This window comes from Loxodonta africana, chromosome 4 (assembly GCF_030014295.1).
Source record: "Loxodonta africana isolate mLoxAfr1 chromosome 4, mLoxAfr1.hap2, whole genome shotgun sequence".
Classification (NCBI taxonomy): domain Eukaryota; kingdom Metazoa; phylum Chordata; class Mammalia; order Proboscidea; family Elephantidae; genus Loxodonta; species Loxodonta africana.
This window is the reverse complement of record NC_087345.1, coordinates 160,110,314-160,126,304: the sequence shown is the minus strand read 5'-3', so window position 1 is coordinate 160,126,304 and position 15,991 is coordinate 160,110,314. Positions and strand designations below refer to the sequence as shown.

The following is a 15,991-nucleotide window of genomic DNA, read 5'->3' as shown; positions in this document are numbered from 1 at the left end:
GTATATGGAAGGACACTATATAATGAAAAAAGGGTCAATACACCAGAGGAACATAACCTTACTAAGTATTTACACACCCAATGGCATGGCTCCAAAATACATAAAACAAACTCTAATAGACCTGAAAAGAGAAATAGACAGCTCTACAATAATAGCAGGAGACTTCAACACGCCACCTTCAGTAAAGGACAGAACATCCAGAAAGAAGCTCAATGAAGACACAGTTCTAAATGCCACAATCAACAAACTTGACCTAATAGACATATACAGAACACTCCACTCAACAGCAGTCAAGCATACTTTCTTTTCCAGTACACATGGAACATTCCCCAGAATAGACCACAAGGCAAGCCTTAACAAAATCCAAAGCATCAAAATATTACAAAGCATCTTTTCTGACCACAAAGCCATAAAAGTAGAAATCAATCACAGAAAAAGCAAGGAAAAAAAAAAAAAAAAATTCATGGAAACTGAATAACACCTTGCTCAAAAACTACTGAGTTTTAGAAGAAATTAAGAACAGAATAAAGAAATTGACAGAACAAATGAGAATGAAAACACATCCTACCAGAACCTTTGGGACAAGGAAAAGCAGTGCTCAGAGGTCAATTTATAGCAATAAATGCACACATCCAAAAAGAAGGGCCAAAATCAAAGCATTAACTCTACAAGTCAAACAAATAAAAAGAAGCCCTAGGACACCAGAAGAAAGCAAATAATAAAAATTAGAACAGAATTAAATGAAATAAAGAATAGAGAAAGAATTGAAAGAGTTAATAAGACTAAAAGCTAGTTCTTTGAAAAGATCAACAGATTCAATACAGCATTGATGATACTGACAAAAGAAAAACAGGAGAGGAAGCAAATAACCCAAATAAGAAATAAGATGGTGATATCACAGCAGACACAACTGAAAAAAGAATGTTAACAGAATACTATGAAAAATTGTACTCCAACAAATCTGAAAACCTAGAGGAAAAGGACAAATTTCTAGAAACACATTAACCTACCTAAACTAACACAAACAGAGGTAGAACAACTAAATAAACCTATAATAAAAGAAGACATTGAAGAGGCAATTTAAAAACTCCCAACAACAACAACAACAAAAAAGCCCTGGCCCTGATGGCTTCACTGGAGAATTCTACCAAACTTTCAGAGAAGAGTTAACACCACTACTACTAAGGTATTCCAGAGTGTAGAAAAGGAGGGAATACTCCTGAACTCATTCTACAAAGTCAGCATAACCCTGATACCAATACCAGGTAAAGACATCACAAAAAAAGAAAACTGCAGACCAATATCCCTCATGTCACAGACACAAAAACCCTCAACCAAATTCCGGTGAATGGAATTCAACAACATATCAAAAAAAAATTTACCATGACCGAGTGGGATTCATATCAGGTATGCAGGGATGGTTCAACATTAGAAAAACAATCAGTGCAATCCATCACATAAATAAAACAAAAGATAAGAATCACATGATCTTATCAATTGATGCAGAAAAGGCATTTGAAAAAGTCCAACACCGATTCATGATAAAAACTCTCAGCAAAATAGGAATAGAAGGGAAATTCATCAACATAATAAAGGGCATTTATACAAAGTGAACAGTCGACATCATCCTAAATGGAGAGAGTCTGAAAGTATGCCCCTTGAGAACAGGAACTGGACAAGGATGCCCTTTATCACCACTCTTATTCGACATTGTTCTGGACATCCTAGAAAGAGCAATTAGGCAAGAAAAAGAAATAAAAGCCATTCAAATTGGTAAGGAAGAAGTGAAAATATCTGTTTGCAGATGATATGATCTTCTATACAGAAAACCCCAAAGAATCCACAAGAGAGCTACGGGAACTAATAGAAGACTTCGGCAAAGTATCAGGATACAAGATAAACATACAAACATCAGTTGGATTCCTCTACACCAACAAAGACAACTTTGAAGAGGAAATTGCCAAATCAGTACCATTTACAATAGCTCCCGAGAAGATAAAATACTTAGGAATAAATCTAACCAGAGACTAAAAGACCAGTACCAAGAAAACTGCAAGATACTACTGCAAGAAACCAAGAGACCTGAATAAGTAGAAAAACATACCTTGCTCATGGATAGGAAGACTCAACATTGTGAAAATGTCAATTCTACCCAAAATGATCTACAAAAACAATGCAATCCTGATCCAAATTCTAATGACATTTTTTAATGAGATGGAGAAATAAATTACCAACTGCATATGGAAAAACGGGGAGGCCCTACATAAGTAAAACATTACTGAAGAAGAACAAAGTGGGAGGCCTCACGCTATGTGATTTTATGACCTGTTATACTACCACAGTAGTTAAAACAGCCTGGTTCTGGTACAACAACAGATACATAGACCAATGGAACAGAATTGAGAATCTAGATGTCAATTCATCCACCTATGAGCAGCTGATATTTGAGAAAGCCACCAAAGTCCATTAAATGGGGAAAAGACAGTCTCTTTAACAAACGGTACTAGCATGGCTGGATATCCATTTGGAAAAAAAAAAAAAGAAACCAGACCCATACCTCACACCACGCACACAAAAAACAACTCAAACTGGATCAAAGACCTAGATATAAAATCTAAAACGATAAACACCATGGAAGAAAAAAATAGAGACAATGCTAAGGCATAAACAGCACATAAAACATAACTACGCACAAACATCAGAAGAGAAACTAGATAACTGGCACCTCCTAAAAATCAAATGCTTACGCTCATCAAAAGACTTCACTAAAAGGGTCAAAAGACAACCTACAGACTGAGAAAAAAATTTTGGCTACAACATATCCTTTCAGGGTCTAATCTCTAAAATTTACAAGATACTGCAAAAGTTCAACAACAAAAAGACAAATAATCCAATTTAAAAAATGAGCAAAGGATATGAACAGGCACATCACCAAAGAAGACATTCAGGCGGCTAACATGAGAAAATGCTCATGATCATTTGCCATTAGAGAAATGCAGATCAAAACTACAATGAGATAGTATCTCACCCCAACAAGGATGGCACTAAACCAAAAAACACAAAATAATAAAGGTTGGATAGATTGTGGAGAAACTGGAACACCTATACACTGCTGGTGGGAATATAAAATGGTACAACCACTTTGGCAATTGAGTTGGCACTTCCTTAAAAAGCTAGAAATAGAAGTACCATATGATCCAGCAATCCCACTCCTTGGAATATATCTAGAGAAATAAGAGCAGTCACTCAGATAGATACATGCACACCGATGTTCATTGCAGCACTGTTCACAATAGCAAAAAGATGGAAACAACCTAGGTGCCCATCAATGGACAAATGGATAAACAAATTATGGTACATTCATACAATGGAACACTATGCAACCATAAAGATCAATGATGAATTTGTGAAATATCTCACAATGTGGATGAATCTGGAAGGCATTACGTTAAATGAAATAGTCGCAAAAGGACAAATATTGAATGAGACCACTGTTATAAGAATTCAAGAAAAGGTTGAGGGTGTTAGATGAAGCAAAGGACAACACACAATTCAGGGGAAGTCAGCACAACTGGACTAAACCAAAATCTAAGAAGTTTCCTGAACACAACCAAACACTTTGAAGGACACAGTAGCAGGGGAGGGGGTTTGGAGATCATGGTTTCAGGGGACATCTAGGTCCATTGGCATAACAAAGTTTACTAAAAAAATGTTCTGCATCCCCTTCACAAGAATTGGATAGCTCCTGTCCAGAGGCGGGATGAGAAGTCAGAAAGGGAAAGGAACTGGTTGAATGGACACCGGAAACCCAGTGTGGAAAGGGAGAGTATGCTGTCACATTATAGGAATTTCAGCTAAGGTCACACAATATGTGTATAAATTTTTGTATGAGAAACTAACTTCAGCTGTAAACTTTATCATAAAGCACAATAAAAAATAAAGATATATATTAAAAAGAAAAGATCTTAAACCAAGATCCTGGCAAAAATAATGAGAAAAACAAAACAAATGTAGGCAATATTTAGAGTTTTTTAATTGGGAAAGGCGAAGAGTAATGTCAGAGATGACTATAGAATTTCAAGTTTGGGTACTAGAGAATACTGATGTCCTTATAATAACAAGGAAGGCACTGGCAGAGATAGGTTGATTTCGAGAGACTAGGTGAAAAAAGAGATAATCTACTCCTTTTTAGCAATTTTCTACATGATAGGCAATGCAGAAAACTACACTTGGAGGTTTGGTTGTTTGTGTGTGTTTGTGAGTTTTTATTTGTTTAGTTTGTCTTATTGGGGAAAATGCTGTAGACAAATAATCAGTTAATACTGAAAGCAAAGTGGTGTCTGTAAGTGAACATACCTGCACCAATGCCATCTCAGCTAACATATGCCAAGAAAAAAAAATTTGATTGATATACATTGATAGAAATATTTTTAAAAGCCCTGATATTTATTTTTATTTTCATCTTGTCGCAAAGTTAAACGAAATTCTTTATAAAACCTAAATCTTCAACAGGCTTTATGGTTTCAACTCAATGTTTCTTTTGTTACGAAGCCAACACAAAAACCACACAGTTCAAGCCGTTTTTAAAGTTCCATGTTTTTCTTCCACAACTGGAACCAGAAAACAAGGATTAACGGTCTGTAACTGATACTTCACATCTCTGCCTAGGCCTCTGGCAGCTCTCCTCCCGCGCCTTGGAACCATCAGCCACAAAATGCATTTAACAGGGTGACGAGAGCAGCAACAGTATCAATGGTGACTTGTGTATGCTTTCTTTGTTCTTTTCTGTTCTCCTGTGCCTCTGGGGTCACTGAGCTCAGGACTGGGAGACTCTGTGTGAAATGCTGTGGGCGTTGAAATCAGATCAGCTTAATTAAGTTAAAATCTCATTCCTGCCCTTAATTTTGTATTCTTAGTCAGGTCACTCATCCTCTTTGAATTTAATTTTTAACATCTGTAAAATGGAAACGATAGCCTCTTCTTGGCAGGGTTGGTGTATTTGATGAGCAGTGTAATAATGGTGGTTAACATTAAAAAAAAAAATGTGGTCCCTAAAACTAGACGCTGTGCTATGCCATTTCAAAGCTGCTTATCTCTATCTCACTTTCCTCCATAATACTGGGATAGAAAGTGTCTGTGCTATTCAGAATTCAACATGTACACACTTAACAATGCAGAAGCTTTTCTAGACCCTTATAGAGTTATAGGATTCTGAGAGATAACACACAGATAACACATACAGTGGTAGACAGTATTATTAAGCCCATTTATCAGCTCCCTCTCCTGTAAGAGTTTTATATATTCCCTACCTTTGTCAGGAGTCCTGGTGGCAAAGTGTTTAAGAATTTGGCTGCTAACCAAAAGGTCCGCAGTTCAAATCCACCAGCTGCTCCTTGGAGACCCTATGGGGCTGTTCTACTCTGTCCTACAGTTGCTCTGAGTCAGCATCGACTCAGTGGCAACGGGTTTGTTTTTTTGGTTTTTTACTTTTGTCAGGTGAGGTCACAATTGTTCAGTGGTAGAATTCTTGCCTTTCATGCAAGATACTGTTATGGATTACATTCTGTCCCCCAAAAATGTGTATCAACTTGTCTAGGCCATGACTCCCAGTATTGTGTGGCTGTCCATCATTTTGTGATCTGATGTGATTGTCTTATGTGCTATAAATCCTAATCTCTGCCTTGGTTAATAAGGCAAGATTAGGTTATATTAAAAGGGATTAGGGTGGGATGCAGTACCCTTACTCAGGTCACAGCCATGATCCAATATAAGGGGAATTTCCCTAGGGTGTGGCCTGCATCACTTCTTATCTTATAAGAGATAAAACAAGAGAGAAGCCAGCAGAGAGAGGAACCTCATGCTACCAAGAAAAAGTGCTGGGAGCAGAGAGCATCCTTTGGAACTGAGGTCCCTCAACTGAGAAGCTTATAGGCCAGGGGAAGATCGATGACAATGACATTTTGTTTGTTAAAGCCATCCACTTGTGGTATTTCTGTTATAGCAGCACCGGATAACTAAGAGAGACACCCATATTCGATTCCCGACCAATGTACCTCATGCATAGTCACCACCCATCCCTCGGTGGAGATATCTGTGTTGTTATGATGTTGAACAGGTTTTGGTGGCACTTCCAGACTAAGATGGACTAGGAGGAATTCTACTTCTGAAAATCATCCAGTGAAAACCCTATTGATAAAAACGGTCTGCTCTGTAAGTGATAATGGGGATGGCACAGGACCAGGCATTGTTTTTTTCTGTCGTGCATGGGATCTCATTGAGTTGGAGTCTGACTTGACGGTAGCTAAAACAACAACAACCTCTGTCAAGTTCCCTGCATGTAGAGAATACTTGCCTGTTCCACTGTTAGGCTTGACCTCATGACTTACCCTGACCAATGGGACATGAGCAGGCATGATGTACACCAGGTACCAATAGAAGCTTTAAGTAAGCTTTCTTTTTTCCCACCTTCTGATTTAACAGAATGTCCCAGATGCAGATTAGGTCCTTCAGCCTTTGTTCCAGAGCAACAGGACACATGCAACAGAGCTATAGAGCTTGGAGCCACATAGAATTATTCAGAGCCATGAACAAGAAATATTTACTTTTGCTGTCATTGTTCTCCACCAACCTACAAGCTTGAGAGAAAGAAATAAATGCTTGTGATTGTAAACCACCAAGATTTGACTTTCAACAAAGGCTGATTGATATATAATGCAGTATATTGTACATAAAACCCATAAAACTCATTGCTGTTGAGTCAGTTCCGACTCATAGTGACTACACAGGACAGAGTAGAAGTACTCATAGGGTTTCCAAGGAGCAGCTCGTAGAGTCAAACCACTGGCCTTTTGGTTAGCAGCCAAATGATTGACCACTGTGCCACCAGGGTCCTACCATATTGTACACAGAAGTACTTAATACTTTTGTAATGATAATAATAATCTACAGTATTAAAAGAGAATACAAAAACATTTAGAAATTATTTGACATGCCTCCATCAAGTCACTCATCCATTCAACAATTATTTATTGAGTTCTACTCTGTGTCAGGTACTGTTTTAGCTGCTGGAGAAAAGGCAATGAGCAGGCAAAAACCCTGTTCTCATACAGCTGATATTATCTGGGAGAAAACAGAAAATAGAAATTTAACTATAAAGATGGTAGGTGCTGTGGAGAAAAATAATAAAAGACGGAGAAAATAAATGCTGTTTTTTTTTTTAAAGGAAGAGACTCCACTTTTGAGTAGAGAACAGACGAAAGTAAGGAATGGGGTCAAGCAGATATCAGGGGGGAATATATTCCAGGAAGAGGAAAAAGCAAGTGTAAAAGCCTTGAGACAAGCGGGCTGGAGTGCTCAAGGATTAGATGAGAGGTCTTTGTATTTGGGAGAGGTGAACTAGAGGATGAAGTTGGGTAGGTGTGAAGTGGACAGTCATTTATTCCTTGGATGCCATTGAAAGAAATTTGACTTTTGCTCTTAATGAGGTAGAGTTTTTTTTAATGATACTTTACATGAAGGTTTAAACAATTAATACATATATTGTTTTGTGACATTGGTTGCCAGCCCCATGACATATCAACACTCCCATTCTCAACCTTGGATGTCCCCTCCTGCCTTCTCGTCCTTGCCCCTGGGCTGGTGTGCCCATTTAGTCTCATTTTGTCTTTGGCTGAGGGGTGAACTTCAGGAGTGATTTCAGTACTGAGTTAAAAGAGTGTCCAGGGGCCATACTCAAACGGGCTTTCTTCCGGTTTCTTTCAGACCAGTAAGTCTTTTTTTGTTTGTTTGTTTGTTTTGTGAGCTGAACTTCTGTTCTATGTTTTTCTCCAGCTCTGTCCAGGACCCTCTATTGTAATCCCTGTCAGAGCTGTCAGTGGTGGTAGCCAGGCACCACCTAGTTGTGCTGGACTCAGTCTGGTAGAGGCTGTGGTAGTTGTGGTCCATTAGTCATTTGGACTAATCTTTTCCTCATGTCTTTGGTTTTCTTCATTCTCCCTTGCTCCAGACAGGGTGAGACCAGTGGAGTATCTTAGGTGACCGCTCACAAGCTTTTAAGACCCCAGATGCTACTCGCCAAAGTAGGATGTAGAATATTTTCTTTATAAACTATGTTACGCCAATTGAGCTAGATGTTCCCTGAGACCGTGGTCCTCAAAGTCCTCAGCCCAGTAATTCAGTCCCTCAGGGAGTTTGGATGTGTCTATGCAGCTTCCATGACCTTGCCTTGGTCAAGTCGAGCTGGCTTCCCCAGAATTGTATACTGCCTTACCCTTCACCAAAGTTAACACTTCTGTATTGTCTATTTAGTGTTTTTCTCTCCCTACCCCTCCCCTCCCTTGTAACCATCAAAGATTATTTCTTTTTGTTGTAAATCTTTTCATGAGTTTTTATAACTGGTTTCATACAATATTTGTGCTTTTGTGATTGACTTATTTCACTCAGCATAATGCCCTCCAGATTCACCCATGTTGTAAGATACTTCGCAGATTCATCATTGTTCTTTATCGTTGTGTAGTATTCCACTGTGTGTATTTACCATAGTTCGTCCCATTGCTATTGTGAATAATGCTGCAACAAACATTAGTGTGCATATGTCTATTCATGTGGTGGCTCTTATTTCTCTAGGATATATTCCTAGTAATGGGATTGCTGGATCATATGTTATTTCTATATCTAGCTTTTTAAGGATGTGCCATCTCATTTTCCAAAATGGTTGTACCATTGTGTATTCCCACCAGTAGTGCACAAGAGTTCCAATCTCCCCCAGCCCTTCCAACACTTGTTATCTTCTGTTTTTTTTTTTTTTTTATTCGTGCCAGTAATGTTGGGGTGAGATGGTATCTCATTGTCATTTTGATTTGCATTTCTTTAATGGCTAGTGATGGAGACCATTTCCTCATGTTTCTTTTAGCCACCTGAATATCTTCTTGGGTGAGGTTTCTGTTCATATCCTTTGCCCATTTTTAATTGGATTATTTGTCTTTTTGTTATAGAGGTGCTGGATTTCCCTGTAGATTTTAGAGATTCAGCCTTTGTTGGACTTGTCACAGCCAAATTTTTTTTTCCCAGTCTGTAGATTCTCTTTTTACTCTTTTGGTGAGAAGAAGGAATGTTTTGAAGAGTGAGGTGACATGATCTTATGTAAGTTGGGAAAGATACATTCTGGCTGCTGTTTTGAGAGTCAAGTATAGGGTTCAAAGGTAGAAGCAGACTAATCATTTAAGAAGCAATTGTAATAATCCAGGTCAAGACAATGGTGACTTGGACTCCAGAGAAAGTCATGAGAGTGATGAAAATTCATGGATTCTGGATATATCTGAAGCTAATTGTTGACTAGATTTGCCAAGTGGCCTAAGCCACTAGAAATAAATTGTCATTTATAGAGACAGGGGTGCACAGAGGAGTAGCAGGATTGATAGGTGACTGGTAATCAGGAATTTGCTTTTAGACATTGAAAGGTAAGGGTAAACTTGTTTAACTCTGATTCCCTTCTTGCTGGTCTTCCAGAGAGGTGTTTGCCTTTCTGAAGAGTTCCATGGAAGATACTATATAGACAGTCAATCCTCTTAGATGCTGAGGTAGAGGATGACAGCTGTGTTCAAAGCTGCAACTGAAAGACTTGGAATCTAGTCCCCTGATTATGCCTGTGGAGAGGCTGGTACTCGTCCAATTGATAAATGCCAAGGTAATGGAACAGGGCTGAAGGTTAAGTTTTCTGCACCTGAGGCCGCTATTGAGTCTTAGCCTCTGATCACTCCAGGGAGGAGATTTTGCTTCCCCTTTTAATGTAATTTAATAGCCCCACAGCCTGTGTGCCAGGGTCTCCTTCCAAGAGTTTGACATCCAGTCCTACTGCTCAGTGAGCACTGTCCAGGTTGAGTTTCACCCAGTAACACTACTTAAAGTCTGGCATGTGTATGTGTTTAGGTCATTTGTCCTTATTTTTATGATGCTTATTAGACATACAAGTTTAGAGGTTAAGTTGGTGGTTAACACAAGTCTGGAGTTAAGGGGAGATGATGGAGATGGAGATATAAATCTGGGAAATATCTATTAGTTTTTAATGGCTAGAACCATGTAATATGGAGAGGAAATGGTTGGCAACAATCCTTAGGAATATTTAAAGGGTAGCGGTAGCCTGAGAGTAAAACATGCCTGAAGGTAACTGAGAGGTTAATACCAAAATTCCAACAAATATAATTGTCAGGCAACCGCTTTGCCTATTATAACCACTAAAATGTAATGGAATTAAAGCTTAACTTCAGGCATGATTTTCTAATATTTTGCAGGAGATGCGACACAGACACAACTGATTCAGCCTGTTCACTATGTTCGCAAAGATTTTAAGACTAATTACCAGCAAAGATTTACAACAATCATTTCCAGGGTTAGTGGATTTGAAAAACAGAAAAGAGTGCATTTTGGAATGTTTGTGAAAATGAAATATTGATATCCTTGGAAATTTTTCCCAAGTAAACAGATTTGCAAATATGTGTGTGTGTGTGTGTGTGTGTAATTCTCTCTTACCAGAGTACAGGGTACAGTCCATAAATGACAAATCATCAATTGCAATGTCTCCAGTGAAGCCATCTCCCACTGAAGCCTCCACCAAAATCTAAAAAAAAAAAGGAAAGAAATTTGTTGACAATTTAAGGAAATAGATTAAGAAATATCATGCTTGAAAAGACTTTGGAAGTTATCTAAGATAATCCTCTTCTGACACAAGAAAAAAAATACTTTGCAATAGTCTCCATAAGTGATCATCTTGCCTCAACCTGAATACTTCCAGTCAAAGGAGGCTCCCTGCCCCATTGGGCCCATTAGGCCCATTAAGTCCATTTTGTTTCAAGTGAGTTCTGATTTTCTGAAATTTCAATATATCAGATTGCTATTTACTTCCCCATAACTTTCAACCATTAAAAAAGTGTTAGACTTTTCCCTGTTTTCTTCTAATCTTTTAAGTATTTGAAGGCAAATTATTGTCCCCTTTTCCCTTCTTTGTATTTGCCTCAGCAGTTCATCTGTTTTCAAGGATAAGCCTCCTCAGCTTTCTAGAAACCTGATTTGCTACCAGAGTTACTAGCTTATACATTTAGAAGGACTTTAACATTTTTCTCACATGGACCTTATTTAATAACACTTTATGAAATTGGCTAATCACTACTAGATCTCCTTGAGAAGCACATTAGTCACAGTGAACTCAGATGACATTTGTGCTTTTATAAGAGCTTCATTTCCACCAAAATTCCAGTAAAATGTGAACTACTGATAGACCACTATGGTATATGGCAGTTATATGGCAGTTTGTGATTAGGGCTGAGATTTCCTATTATAAAATTAATCATGATGAATTATTTTAATACTTATGCAAATGTATTGAATACTTAATAGGAATCCTACTGAAATTTAATACTATAGAACTTAAAACTAACTCATATAAACTTAAAAAACACATTATTTTTCCATTTAATATGAACATATCTTTTCTTTGCATTTTTCCTCACAAGTGCTATATGTAGGAGTTGAAATTTTATTTCATTTTTCAGATTGAATCCTCCACTAAAAATTGTCTCATACTTTTTTTTTTTTTATGTCTTAGTTGAAGGAAAGAAAGTTTTAAAAGGTCAAATTGCTGAGCTCAAACCTCTTGACATATTCCCCCAAATTTCTAGTCCTTCTTGAGAACTACCAGAATTTTTTCCCAGATTTAAAATTAAGGAAATTAACCAACTTGTAAAAGGCTTATGCATCTAACAAATGGACAAATATAGCCCACTTGATATTGCCTGAGAAATATTTGATGGCGTAATACAAGAAGTGTCCTGATGCTGTACAGTAGATAACTCCAAATATAAAATACATCATTCTTTTCACCACTACCATGAGTGAAAATAATATTATAGGTACAGGAAACACAGATGCAGAAAGAATACTCAGTACAAGATCAATAGTAATTCTCAACAAATGAAAAGCCAGCAGCCAGAATTTGGCAAAGCATACTTTAAGAAAGTATCTACCTGTCTATCTGTTTGTCTATCTATCAATCTATCTATCAATCTATCTATCTATCTGTCTATCTCTATCTATCTATCTATCTATCTATCTATCTATCTATCTATCTATCTATCTATCTATCTATCTATCCATTTATCTATCTATCTATCTATAATAGAAAAAAAGACTTTGTATTCGGGCGAACAATGGGAAAAAGGCATAAGCAAAGATATTCAATTACTAATAAACAGCCTAGATTAATAAGGGCACATATGACTGCAATACAACATAGAACACGCTAACAAACGACTTGGAAGAAATTTTAGGAAAAAAGAAAAACTCAAATACTTAAGAATAAACATGTTTGACTTGCCCACACTCTTCATGATTATCATTAACATATTAATGAGAAGACAAAAAGTTTACAGAAAGCGTAGCTTTTGTATATATAAATATCTGTAAACTAACGTTAGGGATAGATGTATACACACAGATAGCTCCATCCAGTGTGTGAGCTTAGTCATTCTGAAGTGTTCTATTTGTTGTCTTTATGTAGTCACAATCACTGACCATTTGCGAAATTCGCAGACTAAATTCTGTAACCCAGAGTGAGCCATACCAGGTAAGCACTACTTCTAAGAGGATGCAGTCTGTACAAGGGTCATTTCTGTTGGAGTTGATGTCATATTACATGAGGAACATTTTTGACATTGCTTCCATCAGTATTCAATGCCAATGGGAAGACAAAGAAAGGTTCTGAGGCAACAGACAGTTGAGTCTTGCTCTAAGACAATTTAACCATAATTTTCACCATAGTTTTCCATAATCTTCAATTTGCTTATGCCTTAAATGTGGGCATTCTTGAAAACTAATGAACAGGTGTTTCAAGTTGAGATACTAAAAATGTCGATTTGTATAGCTGCACTGTCATCCTCCTTTGAATATTTAATTAAGCCAGCCATTAAAAAAATAAAGCCTTCATTATAACAAATTGCATCTCAAGAATGTAGTTCTAAATGTTGAGGCTTACCTCTTCCTTTGCTCTATACTTAATTCTGTCTTGCAAAAGCTTTGCATTAATCTTGATAGTGAGCGCAGCCAGCGGCAGCTCAGCCACTATCAAGCAAGACCTGCTCCTCCTGTGTGTTGTCCTCAAGACCATAAGTGCTGCCTGCAACTCAGTTTCTGCCCTAAACCTGTCAAAACCAGTTTACTAGCCTCAAAAATGTCCTAAAGTAACCCAAACGTCATTAAGACCTGATTGAACATTAAGATCCCTGCCCCAGATGGAGCTTATTTGCCATTTTCTATAATACCGAACGAAAAAAAAATTAGTCTTACTGAGCCTGCCTGCCATGATAACTTCTGTGGTCCATGATGTTTGTATGTACTCCCTCATGAGGGACTGTATAAAAGATTCTGCCTTTCTTTGTTTGGGAAGCTTGATTTGAGGTACACACCTCCTTGTTCCTTGCCTGTGTGCTTACAATAAATGCCCTTCTATTTCTTCACTTCGGTGTACTTTCATTGACTCATAGCCGCACCAGGCGGGACCTACATTCAGAGAACAAACTTAAAAAGCAGTCACAAAAAAAAGCAAATCCAAGAAAACAGTCTCTATTTGAGAAAATTCGCTTTCATTTCTGGTAATTTTCCAAGAATGAATGGGGGGTGTTAAATATAAACCTCCCCATTGTATGCAAGGCACTATTGCCATTCTGTAAATTAAACCCCCTACAACCCACTGCCGTCTAGTAAAAAAAAAAAAGCCGTCTAGTAGGGGAGGCAAATTTTACTCCTAGGTTCCATTAGTACCTCGCTGTGTGACTTAAAGTGCAAGTGAAATTTCCAGTTTAGTCTAAATGACCTCCTTTATCTGCAGAGGCCAATTCTACTTACATTAGAACTTTCATTGGCTTGGAAATTTTATGAAGTAAATCAGCTGTTCTAAGTTGTTCTTTTCATGGGCTGCTGAATGCTCCAAATAAAGATGAAGTAGCCTTGTCAGCTATATCGGAACTTTTAGTTCTAATATAATCAAAGACATTAATAAGGCTCTAGAGACTTGTCTCACCTCATCTTTCTAGGTATTAGATGTGGGACAAAAAACTCAGTTTGGCCTCCTGTCTCTGGTTTCTGAAAATAGCCCTTGGAATTCCCCAGCAATCAAGGTGTTCTTTGTTTTTCTAAAACATCCAGATGACACTTAAACATGTACAACTGAGCTGAGAGCCCCCAATTCATCACCTTGGAAATAGGCCTTAGGCAGGGAGGGGGCATGATGAGGCCTCAGAACAAACCACCACCACCTACCCTTAAGGCTGGATGCTTGTTAGTAGGGTTAAAGAGATTCCCCAAACCCAGGCTGGTAAGGCAGGAAAAATCTACATTATGTTCCATATAACTTGTCACATCAGCTTTAGGATATAAAATTGGCCGGGCAAGGTATTTTCATGGTCCCTTGGCTGTGGTGCTAGCGGAAGCACTTGAAGCAGAAGTTTTCATCCATAACTAAGCTTACCTGGAGGGGTGATCAAGAGAAGGCAGGCTGTATTTAAGTCCCTCACCTATGGTGTAAAGTGCATACGCATAGAAGAGTCATCATCTCCACCTAGACAGCATTTTTGAGTCAGGGCAATGCTCAAAAATGGATCTAAATTTGTTTTGTTGTGTGTCTGCTTCTTGTTCTAAGCAATAAAAGCTATTTTTTACATCCTAATGCTCTGGGAGTATCTAGTATGTTCAGGCTCCGACTGAAAGGATGTAAGACCCATAGAAAATTCACAGTTAGTGAATGGTCCCCTTTTTTCTAATGGCCTCCTGGCAGCTTAGAAATCTGGGATGATCTGTGAGTATATGGTCTCCAAGAAACTAATTACTGACCAAAATTTTTAAATGATATGAAAACTATTGGCCTCTCATTTATGCAGATATTTCAGATTCTATTAATTCATAAGTAAAAGTAGAATTAATGGGACCTGATACTGACTTCCCATTTAGCCATTAAATGAATTTAGCAAAGAATAGACAATTCCAGCATAATGCATTATCTTTTAAAATATAATGCATCTTTAGAAAGACTCTAAAGAAAGGAACTTCTTTAAAATTCATAAAAAGACACATCCTATGTGGAGAAGCTGCAAGTCCCAAGCATTCTGGTAGGAATGCAAAACAGTAGCCACTTTAGAAAACAGTTTGGTGGTTTCTTGTAAAATTAAACATAAATTTCTATATGACTTAGCAATCCCAGGCTAGGTATTTGTTTACCCGAGTAAATTAAGACATATATCTATACAAAACCCTGTTCATAAGTTTACAGAAGCCATAAAGCTCCAAAAAACCCAAATATCCCTCAACTGATGAATAGTTAAGCACGAATACTACTCAGCAAAAAAAAAAGGAACAAACTAATGATACACACAAGAATATATATGAATCTCAAAAGCACTAAACTAAGATTAAGACATGAGACTCAAAAGGCAACATAATTTATAAATCCCTTTATAAGACATTCTGGAAAAGGCAAAACTATAGGGAAAGAAATCAAGGGCTGGGGCTGGGGAAGAGGACTGACTACATAGGGGAGTGGGGCACTTTTGAAAATGATGGAAATATTCTCTAACCTGATTGTGGCAGTAGTTACACAACTGTAAAAGACTGTCAAAATTCATAAAAATGCTCATCTAAGATGGACGAATTTTATTCTATGTAAAGTATAATTCAGAAACACACAAAAAATATATCCTATACTTCTTCCTGCAATCGTGTTCACAATTTTTTTCTGAATTGCTAATTTAATGCACAGCATTTTGTAACTAGCATATGATAATCACGAGCATCCCAATCTATTTTTTTCAATCCAGGCATGAGCGAATTACTCTTAAGAAAATTTCTCTTGGACTTCTGGTCAATATGGCATCTTAGATACTCACACCATAATGACACCCTGATAACAAATACTCAAGGAACAAATAAAACAGATACAAAAAAATGACCT

The 15,991-nt window shown here is 37.5% G+C and overlaps 1 protein-coding gene across 1 annotated transcript in view; it reads right to left on the bottom strand.

Moving 5' to 3' along the window:
• MALRD1 (MAM and LDL receptor class A domain containing 1) overlaps window positions 1–15,991 on the bottom strand; it is a 956,759-nt gene that overhangs the window by 655,101 nt on the left and 285,667 nt on the right. Inside the window, exon 19 of the mRNA XM_064284901.1 lies at window positions 10,528–10,615. Within this exon, the coding sequence (XP_064140971.1) occupies window positions 10,528–10,615 (88 nt within the window). The remainder of the gene's footprint in view (window positions 1–10,527; window positions 10,616–15,991) is intronic.